General features: G+C 40.8%; 2 protein-coding genes across 4 annotated transcripts in view; one reads left to right on the forward strand and one right to left on the reverse strand.

Moving 5' to 3' along the window:
• The window catches only part of greb1l (GREB1 like retinoic acid receptor coactivator), a 33991-nt gene extending 32504 nt beyond the window's left edge, over positions 1-1487 (reverse strand). The window contains exon 1 of the mRNA XM_028427141.1: positions 1359-1487. The gene's annotated coding sequence lies outside the window, so the exon portion shown is untranslated. The remainder of the gene's footprint in view (positions 1-1358) is intronic.
• Positions 9-24005, forward strand: rock1 (Rho-associated, coiled-coil containing protein kinase 1). 3 transcript variants are annotated; one of them, XM_028427146.1, is made up of 33 exons: positions 9-847; positions 8833-8914; positions 10867-10967; positions 11104-11241; positions 11359-11534; positions 11896-11980; positions 12100-12244; positions 12332-12470; positions 12673-12764; positions 13531-13690; positions 14073-14145; positions 14225-14313; positions 14459-14507; positions 14701-14836; positions 15050-15141; positions 15222-15468; positions 15727-15833; positions 15927-16077; positions 16564-16724; positions 16809-16993; positions 17533-17602; positions 17686-17789; positions 17927-18092; positions 18203-18296; positions 18379-18467; positions 18562-18753; positions 18854-19019; positions 20483-20553; positions 20682-20770; positions 20876-20954; positions 21096-21357; positions 21546-21753; positions 22013-24005. In XM_028427146.1, the coding sequence occupies exons 1-33, from the start codon at positions 755-757 to the stop codon at positions 22062-22064; spliced, it is 4143 nt and encodes a 1380-aa protein (XP_028282947.1). In that variant the 5' UTR covers positions 9-754; the 3' UTR covers positions 22065-24005. The 3 variants fall into 3 exon arrangements, 2 of the variants coding, with proteins under 2 accessions (XP_028282947.1, XP_028282948.1); XM_028427147.1 differs by having other exon boundaries at positions 10-847; positions 22434-24005; XR_003671994.1 differs by lacking the exons at positions 21096-21357; positions 21546-21753; positions 22013-24005 and adding an exon at positions 19500-19549 and having other exon boundaries at positions 20876-20934.
• The last annotated feature ends 1217 nt before the right edge of the window (positions 24006-25222 follow it).

Here is a 25222-nt window from a genome sequence, read left to right on the forward strand (position 1 = left end):
CAGGAAGGCGGACATGTTGGCCAGGCTGTGGGAGAAAATCGGGCATCGTCTGCGATTGTTTTCTGAAAAGTAACATACGTCGAACCCGAATTTTTAAGCCTTCAATCTGACAGATAAAGCACTTCGGATGGGAAACGGTCGACAATCATTGACAGCGCACGGGACGCAGCGGAAGGACTGTTGGTAAACGCTGTAACGACTCCGTGTTTAAACTGATCGAAATTTGGAAGAAGCAGAAGTTTTTTTCCCACCACTTCTACTTTTGAGCTGTCAGATTCGTTTGTCGTTTTTTTTTTTTGCAAGGGCCTGGCACAGATATGGGAACGGGCCTGGATTAGCTTTCCCACAAACTGTGCTTTTCTAATAGACATTGCATTCACGTTTTGATTGCCTTTTGTTTGGATGCATCAACATTTTAAGCCCTTATCCTCAGTGGCATCCCACGGAGACTAATCTGTCGCCGCATTTGTCTTTACCTCTTAAGTTGTTAGTCACTGATACTAAAGAAAACGTTTTTCGCCTCCGAAAATGTGGCTTTTGCATGTCCAGTGCAACAGTGAAGCCTTCGTTGTCTGTGAAAGCTCGAGGAGAACGATGTATTTTCTTTGAAGAGCGGTGTAAAGTTCACACGAAGAAAGGAACATTTGGCTAGCTAGCTGCCACTGGCTGCTAAAGCTAGCTAGCCAACGGGTCTGTCTCGCCAGTGAGCTGTTTTTGTTCATAACCGAACGTCGGGACTGTTTTTGACACCAAAATGTCTACAGGGGAAACTATGGGGGCTCGATTTGACAAAATCGATGCCATGTTGAAGGACCCAAAATCCGAAATAAACACGGATTGCCTACTGGTAAGTTTGTAGCTTGCTAGTTGGCTATATAGCTAACGCAGCGAGTCAGCTATTCGGGGTCAGACTACTCCTTGGAGCAGAAATTCTTTCCGAGACAGTTTGTCTCAATCGTCAGTGAAGAATTGCTGACATTGACAAGCTAGTTAAAATGTGCAAAAGCACAGATCAAGTAACGATTTGCGCAAAGAAAACTTTTAAACCTTTGCTTTTTCCTGTTATTGCATACCTGAGGTCAAAACTGTTAAAGCAATTAATATAAGTGTTAGCAGTACCATTGATGTTCTAGCTAATAATAAGCGGCGGTAATAAATGACTAATTAAAAACAACTAGCTGCCAAATGACACTGTGAAAAGCAGGAGCGGTTGTCATGTTGTTTTTGACTTATACCACCACCACCGGAATCACACCTTGTTTTGCAAACTAATAACGGCTTGTGTTGTGGTGGTACTAGTGTGCGGCGTGGATCATTAGGTAGTCAGTGGTTTAGTGTGCTGTTTTGTCTAGATTTACTTATCTTAAGCTTCATATGAAGTGATAGGCCTCCTCCAAGCCTGTTGTAACCTGCAGGCCTCCAGCTGCATCAGTACACCTGTTGGCTGGAGTTGGCCCTGGCTGCTTCCTGTCTATGGGTGACAACTCATAAAGTGACTCCCCTGTCTAAAGGAAAAGGAGGTGGTTGTTGCCACGTGCTAAACCCTCAAGCAGCACCTTCATAGGGTTTTTATTACATGTAGCAATCCCAGGAACTGACTCACTACGGAGTAGATGCCAAAGGGATGTTGTTGTGACAAGGGTTTGTTTATATCAGGAGCTTTGCAGCTTGGGTGACAGTGGCAGCAAGTGCTTGTACACATGGATTTGTCACAACAGTGACTCATGGGAGTTGCTCAGATGTTTAGTGCGATTAGGCCATAATTTATGTGGGCAACGGCGTGGAAAAACTTACTGACTTTGCCACCTTTGTGTTTACAGGTGTGAGTTTTCACCCAGGGTTCACCACTTAAACTAGCCAGGACGTAATAGCAACCTATAGGTCTTTGAATACAGTAGCTTCATTGTAACCCATTCCTGTAGCTGTGATGTATGGGTTGTATGAGCTGGCAGTGTTGTGGACTGAGCCAAGAAACATCATGGAAGCAGTATGTTTTGGGAAAGAGGCTTGTCCTAAAACCCCACCCACATGGTCAGTAAATGTGTATAGATGCTGTAGATAGCTGCCTTTTGAAAAGAAAACTTGCTTAGTCTTCATGACCCCCCATCATGTTGCAGGAGGAGACTGTTAAACTCACCTAAAAGAGCACACACTCTGCATTTTTAATGGCAGAAAGCTGTGGGGACTGTTCCTTCTGGCAGCTACACACACAAGGGTGTTGTTCGTCTTTTTTCCCCTCACTGCAATCTCTCCTGATCAATGAATGGAGGCCTTTTGCTGAGGCTCTCTCTGCCACCATGCAACTCCACCCACAGCTTAATAAAATTCCATACTAATCAAATAACCTCTTGTCTTTGACTGGCCTAGAGTTCCCTGTGTGTCCCAAAGCCATTCGGCATGTCTGGAGAGAGTTGAGACCAGGCAGGCAGCTCTGAGGTAGCTGGGTGTGGGCTCTGCTCTCTACCCATAAACCAAAATTATGTGGACTGAAGACTCATGTTTCTGAGGGCTGTGAATCAGGACATTTAACTCATAAAGAAGCCAACATGCTTGGCTATGAGTAATAGGTTCCATCAGAATGCACAATACAAGCCTTTTACTGGCCTTGTTTCTGTACCTGGAATTGCGTTCTTTCTTAAGTACGGCACCACTGGGATACTCATTCCCTATAGAAACCTGGCCCTGTTGCATGATGGGGCATTTAGCCTGTACCTTACTATTCAGCTCAGGGGGTTGCATATCTATTCACAGTTTTCTGACCCTGTTCTCCTTATCTTCACCCTTTAAATAAATCCTTCTTGGAGTGAAGAGTGCCTTATCTGGATGCCCCCCCCCCCCTCCCTAGTCATTGCGTTCTTGATGGGCTTCTAAAGAGCCAATCTGAACAGACAGAATTCCTGACATTGTGATCGGAAAACTAAGTGCCTTTAAGCATCTGAGCATTTCCCACAGTGGTGTTTCTTTTGGCAACAATAAATTGCTATAATATGGTCAACTTACTAAATTATTCAGATGAGCATAGCATCCTTACCCTAGAAGTTGTATGTTTGTCTTTTCATTGGCTGGTAAATGGTTTAACTGATATGTTGGAGCTAGTTTTACACAGGCCCTGTCTCTATTTGAGATATATAGAGGCTTCCTGGTATAGTCTTTGTTTTTACATTGACTCTCACAGCGTGTTAGCTTCTCTGTGCTTGATTCTTGTTGTTATTTGGACTTTAAATCTGTAATAAGAGTAATTACAGGAAAGGGTAAGGCCAATAACCAGATTTGATTGTGTGAGTACTTCTTGTACATATTTGGGGAGTGTGCTCTCACTTTAAAGTGTTTTTGAATATGAGTTGAGGCTGAAATGGTTAAAACTAACAGTGCTGTAAATAGTTCGGTTGATGAAGGTCAGTAAAATAAGAAAGGTGTTGATTGTTTTGCTTATTACTCTTGCCTTAAACAAAATGACGGTACAGAGAACTATGGAATAAAAATTGGTAGTTTGAAATGTTTAACTGTGTTTGTTTAAAGTACCTCCAATTACAGTGTCATTTGCTGCAATCAGAATGTGGCGTGTTTCCGTTTCAAGCTGAATTCAGACTTCTCAGAGTTCTGGCATCCAAGGAAACTATCACAGATGTTTAATAAATGCTTGCCTTTGAATACCGTAATTTGTTATGTTGTTATGTTTGCTAATTTTCTTTCATAGTTGACCTGCTAAGGCCCAACAGCCAGAGTAGAGTGACTCCTTGTTTTCCTTGTGTTGAGTACCTGCCCATGTCTCAGCGACCTTTGCCTTTAATAGACAAACCTTACCTCTAAGGTGTTGTCTACACTGATAAAGTAGTTATAGTCTGTGTGGTGCTAGGTGTTATTAAGGCATACTATATGATTTTTAGATTGATTGTTATCATCTAGACATTGTCAGCTGATGCCATTCTGCTGACTTGGTTCTGCTTTGTTTTGCTTCACACATTCACACAAAGCAAAGATCATGCAACATAATGATTCTTACTGCAAAAATCACTGTTAGGCGTATAGCATGTCTGCATAGACAGAATATTTTACATGTCAAAAAGTAAATGTTGTTATTGTGCTTCCCAGAAACATCAAGGTTACTCTTAAAAGTAGGGTAGGAGATTTCATTCTGATGCACTTTTTGTTAAATTAGTGTAACTTCTCTTTACAATCCGATAGCAACCGATTAGTTCGGCAGTTTTGCTTTAAAACGAAGAATATTAATCATCTGTGGAAGCTATAAAACGCTAAAAACACATAAGCCAATCCTACGAGGCACCCCTGCGCGGAGTATTGGCTGGTTGTCACTCTCTTCCTGCTCTGCGCGCACCAGAGAGGTACGTGCATGATGGCCGAAGTCACGGACTGGTTGGGAGGCGTGGCTTCGGGGTGAACTCCGAGAGAAAGGGGCATGTGTTTACTTTCAAAATCTGGCTGGCTCTCACTGAGTTTTCAAAATCTCCTACCCTGCCTTTAACCTAAAATATAAGTTGGAAAAACGCAGAAATTGCATGAACTGTGTGATGCGCAGTTAATTGGATGACATTGTTATTGACAGAGTGCTTCTCCTTGATTGGAAAAACATGCATTTGGTGTGAGGGTTATAGTCAGCATTTGATCCATTCCTATTGTCAGAAAGGTTCAGGCCTGTCAGTTGTAAACTGCTCTCCTCAGCTATTCAGTTATGGGAACAACAATTGGATTAGCTATTTGTAGCTCTGCATTCTCTCAACTGACTGATTATGTGCAGGAATGCATACTAAAATGATCAAGTCTCTTTTTATATAATGGAATGCATTTTTTCTTTTATTCATTGAACTTAATGGCCTCCTGCTTTTCAGCTTTCTTATTGTCTAAGGCTTCAAATCTCAGTTTGAAGATGGTTGAAGTGAACCAAACACAAGAGTGTTGCATGGGAATCCAGAACTTGCTCTGTTGAAACACGTGAGCTCTATCCACTGTTGGAATAACTCAATTATATTTTCACATGAAAGCATTTGTGACAGTTATTCTTGCTCACTGGGACCTCATAAGAAAATGGAATGCCCCATGTTTTGCCACCCCTGGGTTCACTGTCACTGCCATTTATCCAGTACAGCTCTCAGATATGCAGTCTTTCTAGGTAAGTGGGATTTCCTGTCAGTAGACATTATCTGCAGCAGAAGTGTGTAGAAGTAGTTTGTGGGAAGTATAGCAGATGACCACCTTTACCTGGGAATTAGCAGTGAGGAAGCAGTATGGTATTTTATGCATTGAATGGCATTAGTGGTTTGTGTGATAACCTTTATGTTTATACAGCATGGCCTGAAGTGGAACTGCCTTTATTTGCATGGCAAACTCAATGGCTGTCTGCACAATTGTTCACATGTGGAACGCATATTGTCCTGAAGAGGTGGCAAAAAAGGAAGTGAGAAGTAGGACTCGAGTCAGGCTAGTCCACATGCCTTGTGCTGGCATGCAGAAAGGGATGATGTGGCTGAGTCTCTCATGGAAATTTTAACTCAGGCTTTAATGTCTGGAAAAGAGCTTGTGTGTTGTGTGGATTTCTCTCCTAAAGCTTAAGAAATAGCAGAAATAATTGCCATATGTAATGTCAACCACTGGCTTAGTGTGTTTTGTGTAAATATATATATATATATTTTAAAATAGCTACCACATTTCATTAATATGGTGATGAGATGGTTTTTCATATTATTTAGTAATCCCAGGGATGTGTCGCCCTCTGGCTGGAGCGGCATCAGCAGAAATAGGATAACACAGAGCCCTGCAAGCTCTGGTTTATTTTCCTTCTGTTTTTTTTTTCCCCAAGACTGCCACATAATGAAACAGCTTGTGGACAGCTACTGCCCTGCGCTTGTTGCACTGAGTAAATCATATACATCACTTTACTGTTTCTGTTTTGGAAAATATTCTGAATTTAGCATTGTATTGTTTGTCAGCTTAGCCCTGTTGGTGATACTATATGTTTTGTCCGAGTTGTTTGATCCCTAAAACTGAACTGAGCCAGTTGTTGTTTGACCTACAACCTTAATCATCACAAATCACTCACTTAAAGTAACCTAATCTTTATGTATTTCTATTCACCATGTGTGCATAAGTAACTTGGACTCATTTCCTTGCAGGTAAATAAACACATACACTGGCATCCTAGGCATTTGAGAACGCCTCTTAAGATGAGGTGATGTGATGACAGGATGAGTTTTGTAAAATTCTTTATACTTACCTAAAAATTAACTGTACTTTAGAGCCCTAAGTAGATAATTATACATCTTGCATCAACATTGGTCGCTTCCACTGAGAGTTTAACACGGTACATGAAGGCCAAGAGTGCCACAATGAACAGGCTGCATGAGAGAGTATTGTCTCTTTTGCAAGCTGCAGTGAGACCTCACTATACCTCAATGTTTATGTTGCTCTGGTGCTTCACTAGAAGGGTTTTAGCTTGGCTTTAATGGACTTTTGTTTTTTCCTTCATTTGTTCTCCCATTGGGACTATCCAGCCTCACATGCACCAGCCCTCCACTCCCTGCGGCCTTTCCGTCATAGTGTTAAACACTAGTGCTGATTGAAAATAAGGTTCACTCTGTGACTCTGTACTTGGGATGGATTTTTTTTTTCCTCTCCCTTCCTTCACTTTTTGTTGAGAACTTGTTTGGCCACATACCTAAAATAGCTCTCTGACGTGTACAGTCCTGTTAAGGAATGTTACTGTGGCTGTCCAGAGTTCTCTGCGGCAGGAAGTTATGCAAACGTGCATTGCTGAGCACAGAGCCTTGTGATTAGGGTCCTGAAGGACTCGGTTCTTCAATGTTTTTTCCCAGTGTAGGCAGGCTGGATAGCATGTGGCTAACAAGGCCCGCCTTTTCTCCCAGCCTATGATCTGCCTTGTGTAAATACTCCCTCCTGGTATGTTGACTCTGTATGTTTTTAAGTTGAGCAGGAGATGGCTCTCTATACTAATCACAACCTTTCCACTCAATAATTTCCCCTAATTCAATATCTAAGTTTGTTTCCTCCTACCAACCATTCTCTACCCCCTGTTTTCCCTTTCCCCCCCTCCCACCTGTTTTTTCCCTGCTTCCACCCATCCTGCAGGGCTCTTGCTTGTCTCACACTGGAATATAGCTCTGACCTCCTGTGAAGCAGCAGTAGAGTTACTTAAGAGGATTCCTTGCCTTGTTTGAGCTGCTGATTCACCATGTGTCATCATCCCTTTCCTCAGATGTGCAAAAAGAAATGTATTTACATAATACTATTCACAAAAAATGGAATGACAAAATTCTTGCTAACATTGTGAGTTCAAGAAGTATGCAGTTTATGTCAAAAAGTAAATTTTTTTATATATTTCATTAGCGGCTCTGACTTAACACATACCTCTGCTGGAAAATGTAGGTTAACTGACCTCAGACTGTGTCACAAAGGGCTCACTTTCAACATCTGGCTCACACCTGCCAAGAAGAATGCATAACAGGACATATGTTCAAGTGTCTCAGTGGCTGTCTTGTTTCAGCCATTCTGGATTATGGAAGATTAGATTAAACCCTGCTGGTGGCACTTATGCTCCTGCCTGGCCTGAGGCAACGCAGCTTCTGCGTTTGTTTACAGCTCATTGTGTTCCAGACTGGCAAACAGTTTACTTAAATATGTATTTATTTTATTTGCCGACACTACCATAATTTTCAGTCCTGTTTTAACAGTTAATTAAAAAGCATACTACTAAAGTTGTTGATGCAGGGTTACTGAGGAGGGTTGGGAACTGTTGAGGTGGGTTTTGCTGTATTGTAAGCTATCGTATAGCTATCGTAAGGCATAAGTGGGTGTTTAAATTTATTCAGTCATCCCTTTTTCCTTCACGTCTATTAGGATTTGGCTCAATTTCTCAGCTGTACTTAAAATCTACACAGCAGTTACTTTTTATATTAGCTATAATTTATGCAAATATGTGAGAGAAAAGATGCAGAACTACAGTGAACATGTCCTGTGCTGTTTACATTTTATCAGTGGCCCTCAAGGGTTTTCAGCTATGTGCATGTCTGGTCAGGAGTTATCTCAAGTCACTGGACTTAATAACCTTTATCAGAATGCATAGTTTCAGTGAGTGTGTCAGATCTGCTCTTTCAACAGCATAACTATCAATAACATAACCTTGAAAGCAATATAACTGTGCATGTTTTCTTCAGTTCGTTATCAGTTTATCAATAATTTAATCACTACACTCTAATCATGTTCATATGTTGCAGAATAAAAACTCTCATGCATTGTGGCAGTGCTTAGTTATGTCACAGCTGACATGTAATTAGTAACCTATGTTGTCATCTGCTGTATCCTTTAATTAAAAGTCATCATGGTTTTCTTGTCTCAACATCTATAATCCTAATTATTATGAAAATCTTATTTTACTGGGACAGTACAGGCTATAGGATACATGTCTCCATAAAAGTCACTGTGATGAAGCCTGTCATTTTAAGATATCAGATATCTGATAATCAATTAACAGTGCAGGCAGGAGTGAACAGCTGTGCCATGGGAACAAAGTCTGAAATTGGATGAGAAAGCCTCAGCAACTATTGAAGTCACCTCCATTTTCATTAATCAGCTGCATTGTTTTTTTTCCTGCAAAAGAATGTGCATGGTATGACCTTTAACTGCAAGCCTAATTACGCTTAAATAGCAATTATTAAGATGAATTTCCAAGGAGGCAGGAGCATTTAATTGGTTAAAAAAATGTTTTAAAAATGAACAAGTGATGAACTCGCTGGTTGATAATACACAGTCGACTCATCCCATTGACCGGTGCAGTTGTTAATCCTCTTCTTCTTCCTTTAGGATGGCTTGGACGCACTGGTATACGACCTCGACTTCCCTGCCCTGAGGAAAAACAAGAGCATTGATAACTTCTTGAATAGATGTAAGTACCACGCAACATGCACTTGACTTCTAATGTTGAACTCTGTGTGTTTTCCACTTTATGCACTTGGTATTTGCAGACCCCCCTGTTACATATCAGTCTGCGCTCAGAAAAGAAGGCTGTTTTTGGGTCACTGCCTCTATGTGGGCTTGGACACAATAGGTGTCTGCTTAGTGTCCCCAACAAAGGGGGCTTTCATAAATGGCTGGTGACCCACATGGTGCTTATCAAGGTTGGCTTCGCCTCCTCTTTGCATTGTCCCCAGACTAGGGAACCCCTATAACTATATAATAGACATAAAAACATCAATCCAAGACTCCATGAATCTATTCCTTTATTCTCAGTATTTACATTTCTAGAATATAGAATATAAAAACAGCTATTATCTCAGAAGTTGTTCTTAGTAGCGCATGTATATCTTTGATTTACTTAATAACATACTGCACCAAATACCAAGTGTCTCCTGCTGCACATCCCTTTGTTGAAACCTTCACTTCTCTCTTGCTTTTGTTTCCTATGTAGATTAGTTTAGATTAAAGATTAGATTTTACACTCAAAGCATTCATGTTACTGAATTCCTTTCCATCAGTCTCATGCAGCACACATACGCACTGAGTGAAAAGTCTGTGCAGTGGCTAGTTTACAGTAATGCAAAGACTCTGATCACATGAGGGATGTGTCCGCATGCAGCTGCCAAATAATTCAAATATAAATAACAAAGGCATTGCCGTCAATATTCGTACCCATTATTTAGTTGACTTTTTACGGAAGAAGATGTTGATGCACCAAGCTGATAACCAAAAGCTAGTGGGTTCATCCCATTGGCCAAATCTAATGTATGATATTGTAAGGGTAGCTGTGCTATTGCATGCGCCATGAACATCATTTCTGAAGCATATCATGTTTTGTCTGTCCAAACCAGATTATTTTTACTGTATTTTATTCATACCATACATGACCATACATACCATACATACATATTTAAATATGAACCCAAGCTACTGTAAACCCTTGGGCCAAAACTGCCATTAGGCATCTCCTCCATTACTCTAGATCCTGTACTTTTGTGTAAAGCATTGGACTAATGGACCAGTTATGCAGAGACGCTGGTTCTTGCATGAGTTGCCTGAAGCACTCTTCACTCTGGATTCTATCCATGCATTGTGCTTCACACCAGAATCAAATCAACTGATTTCTGAACTGTATGTATGCTGGGACCTACTGAAAATAGCCCTTCTCCCACCCACCCACACACACACACATACTTATACTCACACAATATATTCTCTGTAACACCAACCAAAAGTCCTTCTGGATCCATTTCTCAACATAGTTTGTATGTCTTTTGGTTGTTGAGTTTGGATTATGATCTTGGGAATCTATGCTCAGAGTGGAAATGACTCACTCCCAAATGTTCTTATTCTAATAGCCAAGGACTTGCTTTTTATTTTTAGAGCACTTGAACTTGGATGCCCCCCCCCTTTCATGCGTTCCCGTGCCAGTTGTGACCCATGTGAATTGAAAATTATCCCCTTAGTGCAACTATGACCAAATTTGGCTGAATAGTGTGGATACTATCTCCCCTAGGGGAGCTAGAATTATTACATCAGGAAGAGGCCAAGTCTCAGTAAGCAACAAACTTTCCCTGAACAGCATCTCTCAGCTGTACAGCAACACTGTCAGCTTTTCTGGTTTGTTTGCCAACAGCTGCACGCTCCTGAAAGTAATTTCTTTAATGTTATAGACATTATAAATGGTCTTTCTATCAAAGGAAAAAAAACCGAAATGAACACCATAATGTCAGATACTCTACTACATTCACTTGATGTCTGTAATTATTTTGCCATCTACCTTTCACTATAAACCAGTGCCTCAGGGCATCAGACAGAGGAAAAGGCTACAGCGTGGTTACTGTCTCTTAACATACATCTTTGCTTATGTTGTTTTTCCAGACAAAGAAACCATTAGTAAAATTCGTGATCTTCGGATGAAAGCAGAAGATTATGAGGTGGTTAAAGTTATCGGGAGGGGTGCGTTTGGAGAGGTCCAGTTGGTAAGAACACTTTTAAATGGTAGTATTACAGTATCTCTGTACAGTACTTTAATTTCTGAAAAAAAAATAGCAGATGGCTAACTAATGTTGCCCTTTTCGAAATGTACATGCTTAACTCTAACCTTATTTGTTTTAGGTAAGACATAAAGCCACATGCAAAGTATATGCCATGAAGCTGCTGAGCAAGTTTGAGATGATCAAGAGGTCAGACTCTGCTTTCTTCTGGGAGGAGAGGGACATCATGGCTTTTGCCAACAGCGCATGGGTTGTGCAGGTATGATGTAATAGAGAGATACTTATTATTGGTTTATTACCGTTTATGTCTGAAGGGTGGTTTACTTTGTATTTACTGATGGAGTGTATTTTTTGCTTGCACTCTTCTTTTCTGCAGCTTTTTTTTGCTTTCCAAGACGACCGCTACCTCTACATGGTGATGGAATACATGCCTGGTGGCGACTTGGTTAATTTGATGAGCAACTATGATGTTCCAGAGAAGTGGGCCCGTTTTTACACAGCTGAGGTGGTGCTGGCCTTAGATGGAATCCACTCTATGGGCTTTATTCACAGGTGACTTAGGAGTGTGACTTGGACAAATATCTTCAGTGACATGTCATTTCTAATAAAAATGCTGTTTTTTTCCCTTTGTTTGGAAACCATTTATCTTTTATGGTTCTGTGAGCCATGTGTTTGGATTAAGAAGTTGTGGTTGAAACCTATGATCTAAGGGCGAATTGCAATAAATTAAAAGTAGCCCTGCCAGCTGTCGATGTTCTGTTTCTTATGCTCTTGTGGTATTTTTTTTTTTTTACATGTTTATCTTAGCAAAGCCTTTTTTAAGCCATCTAGATGTATATTTTCTGAGCATGTATGTTTAATTTAGATGTGTTGTTGGTATGATTGTACTGATGTCATTTTATTTTTTCCGCAGGGATGTGAAGCCTGATAACATGTTGCTAGACAAAGCAGGCCACCTAAAACTTGCAGACTTTGGGACCTGTATGAAAATGAACAAGGTATCACATTTGGGTTCTTTTAACATGACAACAGTATGTTATCACACCATAGATAAAAAAATGAAAGAAAAGAAAAGAAAAAACAATTATAGAAATGGGTGCTTTTTTCCTTTTTTTAGGATGGCATGGTACGATGCGACACAGCAGTGGGAACTCCGGACTACATTTCACCAGAGGTACTTAAATCCCAAGGAGGAGATGGCTACTACGGCAGAGAGTGTGACTGGTGGTCAGTGGGAGTGTTCCTGTATGAAATGCTAGTTGGTGAGTGATTAAATATTCACATAAAACTATTTTATGTATATACACCAAACACATGAGTTACTTATGGCTTTTGTTTATCTTGCACAGGCGACACTCCTTTCTATGCAGACTCACTGGTGGGGACCTACAGCAAAATTATGAACCACAAGAATGCCCTGACCTTTCCTGATGACAGTGACATCTCCAACGATGCAAAGAATCTCATTTGTGCTTTCCTGACTGACAGGTTAGATAGTGCAGACCAAGTACTAAATCAATAGGAAGCTCTATATTTGTAGACTTTTCCCTCCTTTAGGCAAGAACTAATGCACATACAAGCATCTCTACTTTTTTTTTTTAGAAAATCTTACTTACACTGCAATTACAAAAAGCAGAACAGGCTAGAATTGTTAAAATATTAACAATTAAACCATGTGTGACTCTTACAGGGAAGTTCGACTTGGCCGTAACGGTGTCGATGAGATCAAGAGGCATCCTTTCTTTAAGAATGACCAGTGGACGTGGGAGAACATCAGAGAGAGTAAGAATATTTTATTCCTGCAAAAACCGATTATTTTCATGTCTCCCATTTTATTTGGCATTTGGTCTTCTCACTGTTACTGCAATCATATAGTCAGCAATCAAGTTTTCCATTTGACCTATTGCAGACAGTTGCAGGAAATTCTTGTAGACCAGAGCCATTCATTCAGTATCCTTTCCAAGACTAAACGTGATTCCTGCTCAGAGTAAGAATTGGCAGCCTGGCCTTTCTGAGGCCAACAATGGGGACACTGATGTTAATGTGCTGGGATTGACACTGGAGCAGAGATAGATTAGAAATATAGGACTAAACCCAGTAGCTATAGTTTATATGTAATGCTTTACTAGGCTTGAGACAGGCTATGGTGTTGGCTACCTCTGTCATTTCAATGACTGTCTAGTTCTGCAGAAAGTATTGACAGATTAAAATGGTTAAGAAACACAAACTATAGGAAAAACTAAATAAGCCAAAAATATTAGTGGTTGCTGAACACATAAATTGTGTGTTTGTTTTGTGAATGATAAGGAAATATTTTTACTTTTCCTATATTTTTCAGTTCCTACATATTTACTATGACATCATGTTTCATGTGTTGAAATATGACCCTAATGTATAAAACTTGAAATGATCAAGTGTCTTTTTGTAATTTCGAATCATCTTTTCTATATTTTGAGTCTCTTTGGTGACAGACTTGCAAACACATTTGGGATTGTGAACTTCTGAGTTGCTGTCGTCATGAATCTTTCATGCCTTGTGTCATGTGCAGCGGCTGCCCCCGTAGTCCCTGAGCTGAGTAGTGACACCGACACCAGTAACTTTGATGACATTGAAGAGGATCGGGGAGAGGAGGAGACCTTTCCTATACCAAAAGCCTTTGTGGGCAACCAGCTCCCCTTTGTAGGCTTCACCTATTACAGCAGCCAACAGTAAGTCTGCCAGGCTTCACTCCTCATGAGGTCCCTACTTAACATGCAGATTTCATGGTCGACACACAAGTGTCCACATGTTTTTGCTCGGTCTGGAAAGTCATAATTTATTCTGGATTTTGAAATGGTGTATTGTACAAAACTTCATCTTAATACAGCATGGTGACTTCCACATTCCACAGATTTCACAGTTTTAATGGTAAAAATTCAACTTTTCATAGTAGACATTGTTTGAATACTTTATTCTAGAGCAAAGGTCACTTTGCCTGTAAATGCTATTTTACTTTAAATTTATTGAAATATTGAACATTGTACTAATTACCAGCAGTTTGTTGTATGTTTGTAATATGCTACAGACCATTATTAAATGTTTTTCCCCCAGCCTTTTACGTAGCCTCACTGCCACAAAGACTAGTGACAAACATAGCAGTTCCACAAAAGAAGACAAGAGTCATGTAAGTAGAAGATCACACTAAGTAAGACATTCTTAAAGAAATCTCTCCTGATAAGCTCAAATTTCATGTTTGTGTTTAGCTGGAGAACCTGCAAAAACGGATCTACCAGCTGGAGGAGCAGCTCCACAGTGAAATGCAGCTCAAAGATGAGCTTGAACAGAAATGCAGGTATGTTTAATTATTTATATATTCCTATGTAAAATATAGCATCTTATTTGAACACATTCTAAGCGTTAATCTATAGGTTTATTGCCCCTCTAACTTCAACTTATTATTCATTCAATGTGAGTAACTTTTACTCTCTTCCTCATAGGACATCCAACACCAAGATTGAAAAGATCATGAAAGAACTGGATGAAGAGGTTTAATCCTTGTTTTATTCTTTACATTACACTTATTGACACATTATAAATTATTGGTTTTGGCTGCTTCATCTACATTTTTTTCCATTTTGGTTATGCTGTGTGCTATTGCTGTTACTGTTATGAATTTTTGTGGCTAGATCAGTTACAGGTTTCTTCCACATCACAGCTGCTCTGTTGTTCCTTGCCACAGGCAAACCTGAGGAAAAGCACGGAGGCCAGCATGTCTCTGCTGGAGAAAGACAAGATCATGCTGCAGCACAGGTTCACGGAGTACCAAAGAAAAGCTGACCAGGAGGCAGAGAAGAGACGCAATTTGGAGAATGAAGGTAAAGCTAGCATCTGCTGCAGATGAGTGATTTAGATTTCTAATTAAAGTATATGTGCAGAGGGAATTTGGAGATACAGGCAGTATATGAATAGAGTTTTTCATCCTGCTCACTGCTGACACTTAATTATTGGACCATACACATGGGTCTTGCACTTCTATTGACTTAATATAGTAGCTGAAATAAGGATTTGCCTTTTTTTTCCCCCCGTAGTGTCAACTTTGAGGGAGCAGCTTGAAGATATGAAGAAGATCAGCCAGAACTCGCAAGCCACAAATGACAAGATTGCCCAGCTACAGAACCAGGTTTAGTAAACTTGCACACACAACATCTGGGCTGTTGAAGGAAGACTAATTAACATTTATTCCCCCTTACTTGTTGACAGCTCGAAGAAGCCAATGACTTGCTGCGTGCAGAGTCAGACACAGCAGCAAGACTGAGGAAGAGCCACACAGAGATGGCAAAGTCGATGAGCCAGTTGGAGAGCTTGAACCGAGAGCTTCAGGAGAGGAGCCGTGCAGCGGATGGAGAGAAGGCACAGCTGGAAAAGGAGCTCCTGCTTATTCAGAGCACCCTGGATTCAGAGAGGATGAACTACAGTCTGGGCTCAGAGGAGATCAGGGAACTGCAAGGTGATCTGATGACATTAAAGCATGAGAATCAATCATCAAAGTCTGTTTCTCTCTTCTGCACAGGGGTGTAAAATAATTGTAATCTCACTCACGCTGTCAGAGGTTTGGTACGGCTGCCTAAATTGCAGCAGAAGTTATCCCTCACATCCACAGCATTAATATAAGACTATGATTTATCTGTCAGCTATTTTTAAATGGGAAGAAGTGACAAATCAGTGGACGATCCTAACAGTTTATCTGCATTTTTTTTATTCACAGCAAGAATGGCAGGCCTGCAGGAGGACAATAAAAACTTGAAGCTGAGCCTTTCAAAAGTGGAGACAGAACGCAAACAGGCCCAGGAGAGGAGCAATAATCTAGAGAAGGTATACACCAGTATTACTAAGAAGTACTTCCACTCTGTAGGAGTTTTTTTTTTGTTCTGATTGGATAACTTCTGGTATCACTTCTCCCTACAGGAAAAGAACAACCTGGAGATAGATCTGAACTACAAGTTGAAGACCTTGCAGCAGCGTCTGGAGCAGGAACAGACTGAGCACAGGGTGACGCGGGCGCAGCTCACTGACAAATATGAGTCTATTGAAGAAGCCAAATCCGCTGCCATGAATGGTATGCCAGTCCTGTGTCGGAGCATGCCTAGCTCCTCTTTGACTCTCTCTCTCCTTTGATGTCTTCCTGCCTTACAATCTGACTTTTTTTTATTTTGACTTTCCAACATATGCGAATTAACTCCTTCCTTGTCCCATCACACTCTGTCTACTTGGCCTTTTATTTCTGCTATCTGATGAGAAGGCACCTCCAGGTGCGGCTCGAGTAAGAGGAATTTTAAGGAGTGTGAGCAGGCAGCATGTCAGGACATTTTCCATTGCATATTAAAGCTGGACTGAAAAGTAGTTTTTTTGTGTTAGGATGAAGATCTGTCTTTTTGTGGCAAAATTAGCTTAGTATCCATTTTTGCTTATTTTATAAACATGGTCTGATTTTAAGTTTTATGTTACACGCTTACAAAGTTGTGGTTCCAGCTCTGAGAATCCATTGTTTATTCTGTTTGAGGCTGTTGAAGAAGTAATTAACTGTTTCACTGTCCTGCTTCAGCTGTTCAGCAGAAGATGTCAGAAGAGACTGGAGGAAGGATGAGAGCAGAGAGCCGGGTGGTGGAAGTTGAGAAGCAGTGCTCGATGTTAGAGTTTGACCTCAAGCAGTCTGTGCAGAAAATGGAGCAGCTGATGAAGCAAAAGGAAAGGCTGGAGGATGAGGTAAGTCAATGGCGCCGAAACGCGAGAGGTTTGTTCCCGTCACTCCCATCACTGTTTCTAAAATTCTTGATCAACGTTCTCCAGGTGAAGAGTCTGCGGATACAGACGGAGCAGGAGTCGAGCAAGCGAGTCCTGGCTCAGAATGACCTGAAGAGCCGCACGCAGGAGGCCGACCGCCTTAGGTGCACGGAGAAACAGCTGAAGCAGGAGATCAACACTGCACTAGAAAGTAAACGCTCACTGGAGTTCCAGCTGGCACAGCTGACCAAGTAAGTATAAAATCTATTGCAATTGGAAATTTACGTTTGTTTTCCACCCCCTTATCCTCTTCTGTTCTCTAATGGGATGAAAACTGCAGTTATTAATGCATTATGTATAGTAGTATAGTTTGTATTATGGTTATCTGTTAGATTACAGCACTGTGACAGTTAATATAACTTGGAAACAAACTGGCAGCAGCACCAGCCAAGAGTTCCACTGCTTTTCTGTTATTATTCCACTGGCCGGTAATTCTCTTTGGAAGTCAAGGCGTCAATTGCCCTTCAATTGCCTACTACTTTCAAATAAGTGCTATTAGTCCAGCTTAGAGCATGAGTATGCCAAAGCTCTTTTGCGACAGTGTTTACACCACAGGATTAGGGTTTCCTCACAGCCCAGCTCCATCCACTCCACTGCTAATCCTCCAGCCACCCCATTCTTCTGTGCAGGCTGACTGGACTGCTGTTATTGAAGATTATTGGTTGAAATTTGCTAGCTAGGTTTGAATTTAATTTGATATTCCTTACATATTTTGTTGATGTATTAACAGACAATACAGAGGCAACGAGGGACAGATGAGGGAACTACAGGACCAGCTTGAGGCTGAACAGTATTTTTCTGTAAGTGTAAATAGGCCAACATTTCTGTCCTCTGTGCTCAGTGTGAAAACCACCAGCCGATCCTCATGTCTTTCTTTCCATAGACACTTTACAAAACTCAGGTCAAGGAGCTAAAAGAGGAGATTGAGGAAAGGAACCGGCAGGTACAAGAGGCTCATAAAAAGGTGCAGGATTTGTGCAGTGAAAGGTGAGAGTTTATTGTTCACCAGGCATGCATACATATCATCTGACTTGTAACAGCCTGTTTAAAACATCCAAAAAGCTAAAGTTACAATGATTTTTTTTTTATTAACTTTGATTAAATTTCTGTCATCCTGGGAAAAGGGACTCCCTCTCAGCCCAGCTGGATCTGACTGTGACCAAAGCTGAGTCTGAACAGCTTGCTCGGGCACTTCAGGAAGAGCAGTACTTTGAGCTCAGTCAGGAGAACAAAAAAGCAGTGACTAGACATAAGCAGGAAGTTGGGGAAAGGGAGGCTACTATTGTACGGGTAAGCAGCATATAAAATGTTCCGCCAGCCTTACTACAGGAACATTTTCAGTCCATCATGTCAGTTTATCAACTTTGTGAGGGGGAAATAATCATTTTTTTTCTCTATAGCTTGAGGAATCAAATAAAACTCTTACCAAAGATGTGGAGATTCTCAGCAAAGAGAAGACGGACTTAAACGAGAAGCTCCGTGCTCAGGAGGAAGGTAATACACTTCTGTTTCTCTTTATGACTCCATGTTATTTGTAATTATCAGCAGTACATGCTAAGTCCTTTTCACCTTTCAGAGTATGCAGCTCAGAAGGACGAGATTGCAAATACAATCAAGGCCAACTATGAGAAGGCCCTCAACACAGAGCGCACGCTGAAGACTCAGGTGAAGATCTCCGTTTTTAACAGACTTATTTACAACACTCCAGTAGAGAATAATGGCTGATGGTGTTTTTAAATGTTCCATCTAATTCTGTCAGGCGGTAAACAAACTGGCAGAGATCATGAACCGCAAGGACATGAAACTGGACCAGAAGAAGAAAGGGAGTACGGCCGACCTGCGGAAGAAAGAGAAGGAGAACCGGAAGCTTCAGCTGGAACTTAATCAAGAGAAAGAGAAATTCAATCACATGGCCATCAAATACCAGAAGGAGTTGAGCGAGATGCAGGCGGTGGGTTGAAATCTTGACATGCCACAGCAGAGTATTGGAGAGGAAAGAAAAATAGTTTGTTTTGATTTTAACCTGAATCTCTGGACCTTCCTGCCACCAGCAACTGGCAGAGGAGTGCACATATCGCAACGAGCTACAGATGCAGTTAGACAGTAAGGAGAGCGACATCGAGCAGCTCCGGGAGAAGCTGAACGACCTGCAGCAGCGCATGGATAACTCCAGTGTCACCAGCTTGCAGACCGATGAGACGGACAGTAATATCGCAGGTATGGGTCACAGCTGTTTACAACTGCTAATACTTGGACTATTCAAAGCAACCATGTTTTGTCTTCATGATTTGTACCCTTCCTTCCTTCCTTGTTAATAGTAGCATAATGTCTGCTTCCATTACATTTAAGACTTTTTTTTTATTGTAGACTGTTATACAGATTGTTATAACATTCCTCAGTTTGGGATTTTTTTTTCTTCCTATAGGTACTAACTTTTGTCCTTGCTTCAATCAATCTTTGATTTTATTTTTAACCTTATTTAACCTTTATTGTCAAAAAACTGTTAATTTAGAACATTAAGGAATATTTTCTTGAACAGACAGTTCAACATGTGTGCGTGGTATTAACTAGTACAGTTAGCTGCTGCTATACTTTGCTACAGAACCTCCTAAACATCAGTGTAACATGGTTTATCGCTGTTTTCGTGTGCTGGTGTCTGTGGTTAAATAATTATGTCTCTCCTTCCCTCATATCCAGTTGGTTCTCCTTGCTCTTCTTATCTTTGTAACTTCCATTCCTTTTCCTCTGTGAGTAACTGAGTGGGCCAGCCTGTTTTGCCCAGCCTGCACTGGAGCTGTTGTGTGTTTGCCTTTTGATTTTCCTAAATATTTGTTTTGCCAGAGGTGCAACAGTCATCTCTGTTGGGAGAATTCACCAACACCTTTGAAAGAAGCCTGACCAGAGTGTGGAGAGAATGATCAAAACAGTGGGAAAATAAAACGACTAACATTTAACAGGATGTTAAAGGCCCATGCTGGCAGTTAATTTGCCTTAATGTCACGAGGCCAACCTCCACAGTAATGTAACCTAATTAGATCAGACTTTACTGACAACACCCGGTGTGAGGTTTACCTCGTCACTCTCAGCACCTTTCAAACGTGTCCTGAAAGTAAAAAAAAAAACTGCTTTTAATTTACTGTCTTCTTCAGACACATTTAACTCTTGTTGTGTCTTTGTTGGCATGTTCACCAGATGTACTGCTCGTTTTGGACACAGAGACCTCCCACACAAAGTCACATTTAGTAGAATAGCTCCTTTTTACTTCACTCATCCCGTTGGGTGTGAGTTGTTTTAGCTGCATGCACTTTAATTTCACCAAATGACAAAACTGGCAATGCACATGTTTGTTTCTGTGTAAGGAGTGAGTGATGACATGAAACTAATCGAATTCTAGTTGCAAAAGTCGGATAATACCTTACATGCTATTTTATCATGTTATAAGAAGCCTCCTGCATGGGAGTGTGAGGTAGCAGCTCAGCTTGTCTGAAGTCATCTCTTGTCACCTACTCCAATGCAGTTACCTTTAATGCTCTGTGAGGAGTTCAACACACAGCTACAGCCTTTGACTTTTTTTTCCCTCCCAGTTGAGTTTGGATTTAATTGCTGCATGGTCCTTTTCCCAGTGCCTTTAAATCTGTGCACAGACAGTAAGATGTTTGTGTGTGTGTGCTGCTTCTCAGAATCCAGATTGGAGGGTTGGCTGTCCATTCCTAATCGTGCTAATATCAAGCGATATGGATGGAAGAAGCAGGTATGCTGCATTATTGTTTTTTTATATATATATATTTTTTTTGTACAGAGCTGCATTGTTGTTCAAATGCCACCGACCCCTTGAGGGCAAGACCATGCTTCCTCTTATTGTCTTTTAAATATTTGCAGTATGTGGTAGTGAGCAGTAAGAAGATATTGTTCTACAATGACGAGCAGGATAAGGAACAGTCTAACCCCTCAATGGTACTAGATATCGAGTGAGTATTCTGTTGAAGTTGTAATCTTATCATTTAATCATGTAATCTTCATGTAGACCACACATAGGTGGTAACGTCACTGATATTTAATTTTCTCTCGTATAGTAAACTGTTTCACGTGAGGCCAGTCACACAAGGAGATGTGTACCGAGCTGAGACAGACGAGATTCCAAGAATATTCCAGGTAGGAGCACCGCAGTTGTGGACTTTTGGGAATTTTGCATTCCCAGTCAGCCTGGGCTAAACTCTGCTTAGCCTCAGAAAATATGTTTAGCACAGAATTTCTTAGAAGGCCCCCTCCCCTTCTCTCTCTCTCTCTGGCCAGATTTTGTATGCCAATGAGGGCGAGTGCAGGAAGGACGTGGACATGGAGGCCGTCCCTCAGGGAGACAAGACCAACTGTCTCCCACACAAAGGGCACGAATTCATCCCCACCCTGTATCACTTCCCTTCCAACTGTGAGGCGTGCGCCAAACCTCTGTGGCACGTCTTTAAGCCGCCTCCGGCTTTGGAGTGTCGCCGCTGCCACGTGAAGTGCCACAAGGACCACCTCGACAAAAAGGAGGATGTTATTGCTCCTTGCAAAGGTAAAGGCTGGAACCCATCTGTCTCATAAATAGTTTTCAAAGTTAACATTTTTCTAATCCCTGGTTGAGCTGTGGTGGTAAACTCAGTGATGTTTCTTTAGGCCTACATCATGATATGCAGAATAGATTCAGGCCATATGTGTCGGACCTGATCGCTAATCTGCTTAACTTTGTGCCATCATCTACAGTAAACTACGATGTGACCTCTGCCCGAGACATGCTCTTGCTAGCTCTTACCCAAGACGAGCAGAAGAAGTGGATTGGACATCTGGGAAAGAAGATTCCCAAGACCCCACCTTCAACATTTTCAAGAGCCTCACCTCGTTCTATGTCCACACGCTCTGGACCCAACCAGTCCTTCCGGAAGAACCCTAAAAGCAATACAGGAAAGCTGAGGTAAGTTGATCATTTGTCACTAATCTCTGGGCTTTCTAACCGTTTTAATTGCGTTTTTCTTTTAGTATTTTTACAGACACTAATGTTGAAACGGTAGATAACTGCATAACATACGATAAAGCACTGTAGTATTTTCTCCTGGCAGTGAGAGAGGGTGTGTTGCAGACAGAAGTCGTTCTTTTTTTTCTTCATCCCATGTTGTGGGCTGACATGTGGTCGAGTCAGTCACGTGACCTGCTGTTTGTCTCCTGTGTTGTAGCAGAGCGCAGTCCAGCCTCCAAGCGGCAGACACAACATCCAGCACTTGTTGACAGGAACTCCTTCAGAACTTTTCTCTGCTTGTCTATTTATTATTTGTGTTACTGGGTGTTTCTAACACAAGAGACACGTCCTGGTTGGTTGGTTGACTCTTGGGCTCTGTCCAGTTGACACTTGGGATTGTTGTTGTTTTCTAATTGGCACTAATGTGTTGTTGGGTTAGGTAACTAACTTTATCGGCTTACTGTGCAACTCTCATTAGAATGGTCCACATTAAGGGTTTTACCTGTCAAATATGACGCATAGCTGTTAAAGGTGTTACAGACCAGCTTTCTCTGCTGTATGTATCAGACTGGGTTACTAACAGAGCTACAGATATTGCCTGTCTTTTACTGGACACCTGTCTCTCTTCTTTCTTTCAGCTAACCATCTGAACCGTTGGAATAATTTTCTGGACTCTAAACTTTCCCTCCTTCCTCAGCCTCAAAAGAAATGGAAAACTGTGTTACATTGAAAATTCATTAAAAACAAAACAAAAGAAACATACTGATAAACATCCAGCGGTGGAAATTTGCAATACATGCCACACACACAAGGCATCATGGATATTTAAAAAAAAAAAAAAAGCCTGATACCCTCCCCTCATCTGCCTTTCATCATCCAACGTGCAGCGCTCTGTTTCTACCAGAAGATGGCGCACTCGTCTTGAACTAAAGATGGACAACAGAGAGACAGAAGGACTCACGTCATGTAGACATTCTGTGCTTCATATCATATGACAGTCGTGATGGAAACTGGAAGGTGACAGGGGGTTTTGCTGGGACTCCTGCATGTATGTGTTCAGTTTAAGGTACTGTCATACAGGGATTGCAGTGAAAAGTTGTGTCTCAGGGGCGGAAAATGAATATTTAGTCATTAAATCCCCCACCTGATAGATACTCAAGCTAAATGCAAACTTTCTTTTTAAATTTTGTTTCCAGCTTAAAAAAGAATGACTGATGCCTTCATCGAACGTCTCTGGCCTTTTTTTGCCTTTATTCTTATCACTCTGCAAGTCAGTTATCAGGTTTGGGACATGAGTATTAGATATTTTGAGTATTGAGTGAGGAGCATGCAAGATCATCATTTAAATCTATGCATTATTTTTTATTCTAATTATTTTTATTGCTCCAAGCCATAAGGAAGCTTCCATTGTAATGGCATATAGGAGTCCTAAAACTTAATGGATTTTTTTTTTCTGTTTATTTGGTACATTGTCTGTAATATTTTTTTTCTTGTATTTGTTTTTGTAATGTATTGCCTTACATTGATACATAGATAAATGGTTCAAAAGGAAACATTAAGTTAACAAATGTAAAACTGCACTGTCTGACTTGACTGTAAATTATTTGTAGAAGACTAAACAGGTGTAGCATTTGGCCCACCTAGTGCCTTAACGTTTGGGTATTGATTTTACTGCCATATCTGTTTTTTTTTTTTATTATTATTATTTTTTTTTTTCCAAAAACAAGACAAATCTTAAATCTTCCATCATTTATTTTAAAAGAAATGGCCACGTGTTTGTGGTTTTATCAGAATTTACCTTCTCTGGTTTGAGTATATAAAATATATATATATATATATATATTAGATTACCTCTTTATGGACACTTTGCAATAGAGTTGGTGTCATCAGTGTCCCCTGACTTGGTTCATATCATAAAGACACATTTAAGGAGGGTGTGTACCTAAAGAAGATCGTCCTCGCTAACAATTACAAGTTGTTTCTCTAACATGGTATTGTCCCGTTAATGCAAACCCCCCCCACACAGTGTATATATAATGAGAGAGACATAAGGACTATTGAATACCTCCGCAGTCTTTTTATTTGTAACTTTTTTGTTCAGTTAAAAAAAAGCACTGGAACTATGATCTACTCTTGTCTTGGATAATTTGCATGGTTAAATTGCATTGGAGTCCGCACTGATGGATATGTCAATAAACATATCTCTATCATTCACTGTACTGTAGTCACTGCACTTCATGTACCACTCATGGCTTGTATACCTTTATTATCAGACCACACATTGAGCTGTTAAAATGTCCACAGACACTCAAAACTTATTTAGTCTTAAAAGTGGGTTAGGTTTATGCATTCTGTATTATAAATGTAGGGGCAATGAAAAGTACAGAACACTTTAAGAGACTGGAAACAACAGAAGTTTTTCTATAGTTTGAATACACTGGTGTGGTATTTATATAATAAAGAAAATTATCACTGAATAAAACTAACCATCTCTGCACACTGATTTTAGTGCCTGGATAGTCTGATACGGCCCCAGTATGCACAAAGATTCTTAGCGCTTGGAGTTTCCCTTAGTGGTGAAATCCTAAGAAATTTCTTAGAATTATGACGTTTTCTAAGAATTTCCCCTTAAAATTAAAACTAAATCCTAGTAAAGATAAAAGAGGTCTTCGGAGAGGGGGACTTTTAAGAGGTTTAATCGTTCCTTGAACAGGGAGAACATGATGGAGCGACAGAGAGAAACGTTCTCCAAGCTATGAATGACTCTGAACACATAAAACGCTACAGATTAGAACGAGCAGGAGTCATGTTTGTGGTTGATTATGAAGACTACAAATCTTAAGACTCTTATCTTTAAAGTCCCCGAGGACGGAGCAGACTAAAAGTTTCATCTTATTGAGGAGGCGTGTTTGACGTGTTCAGCCTGTAGGATATTAACGCGGATAGACTTGCTCCTGTGGTTGCTGTGCGTTACGCGTGAGGCGCGGGTTGGCGCAGATTTACCTGCAAACAAAATGGAAACAGGTGAAAGACGCAGAAACCAAACTGGACAGAGGAGCAAAGCTCAGTCTGAGCACAGTCAGCTGACGACAGAGAAAAAACTACGAGACACGGGGTGCGAGAGTACAGAGCGCCGCACATCAGCGCTTCCTTTTGCGCACTTTGACAGTTTTGTGAGGAAAAGCGCTGGTACGTCTGCAATGTAAGATGAGGGGAGATCGCTGCACATAAACGGGGATCTGCTCGCACAGGTGATGGCTGTATGCACGTGTTTTGAACAAAGTTTATATGAAGCATAACGACATATTCCCTTAAAGCCTAATGGATTATTTTCAGTTGGTGCGCCACCCCCTAAACAGCTGTCCCAAGTGGCAGAGACAGTTTTCATCATAAATAAACAAAGAACTACAAAAGTCACGATGCATCC

Source organism: Parambassis ranga, chromosome 17 (assembly GCF_900634625.1).
Source record: "Parambassis ranga chromosome 17, fParRan2.1, whole genome shotgun sequence".
NCBI lineage: Eukaryota > Metazoa > Chordata > Actinopteri > Ambassidae > Parambassis > Parambassis ranga.

Coding starts and splice junctions, on each gene's coding strand:
- rock1 (XM_028427146.1), top strand. CDS start 755: ATGTCTACAGGGGAAACTATGGGGGCTCGATTTGACAAAATCGATGCC. Junction 10,968..11,103: donor CGTTTGGAGAGGTCCAGTTG/GTAAGAACACTT, acceptor TATTTGTTTTAG/GTAAGACATAAAGCCACATG. Junction 21,358..21,545: donor TGTTATTGCTCCTTGCAAAG/GTAAAGGCTGGA, acceptor CATCATCTACAG/TAAACTACGATGTGACCTCT.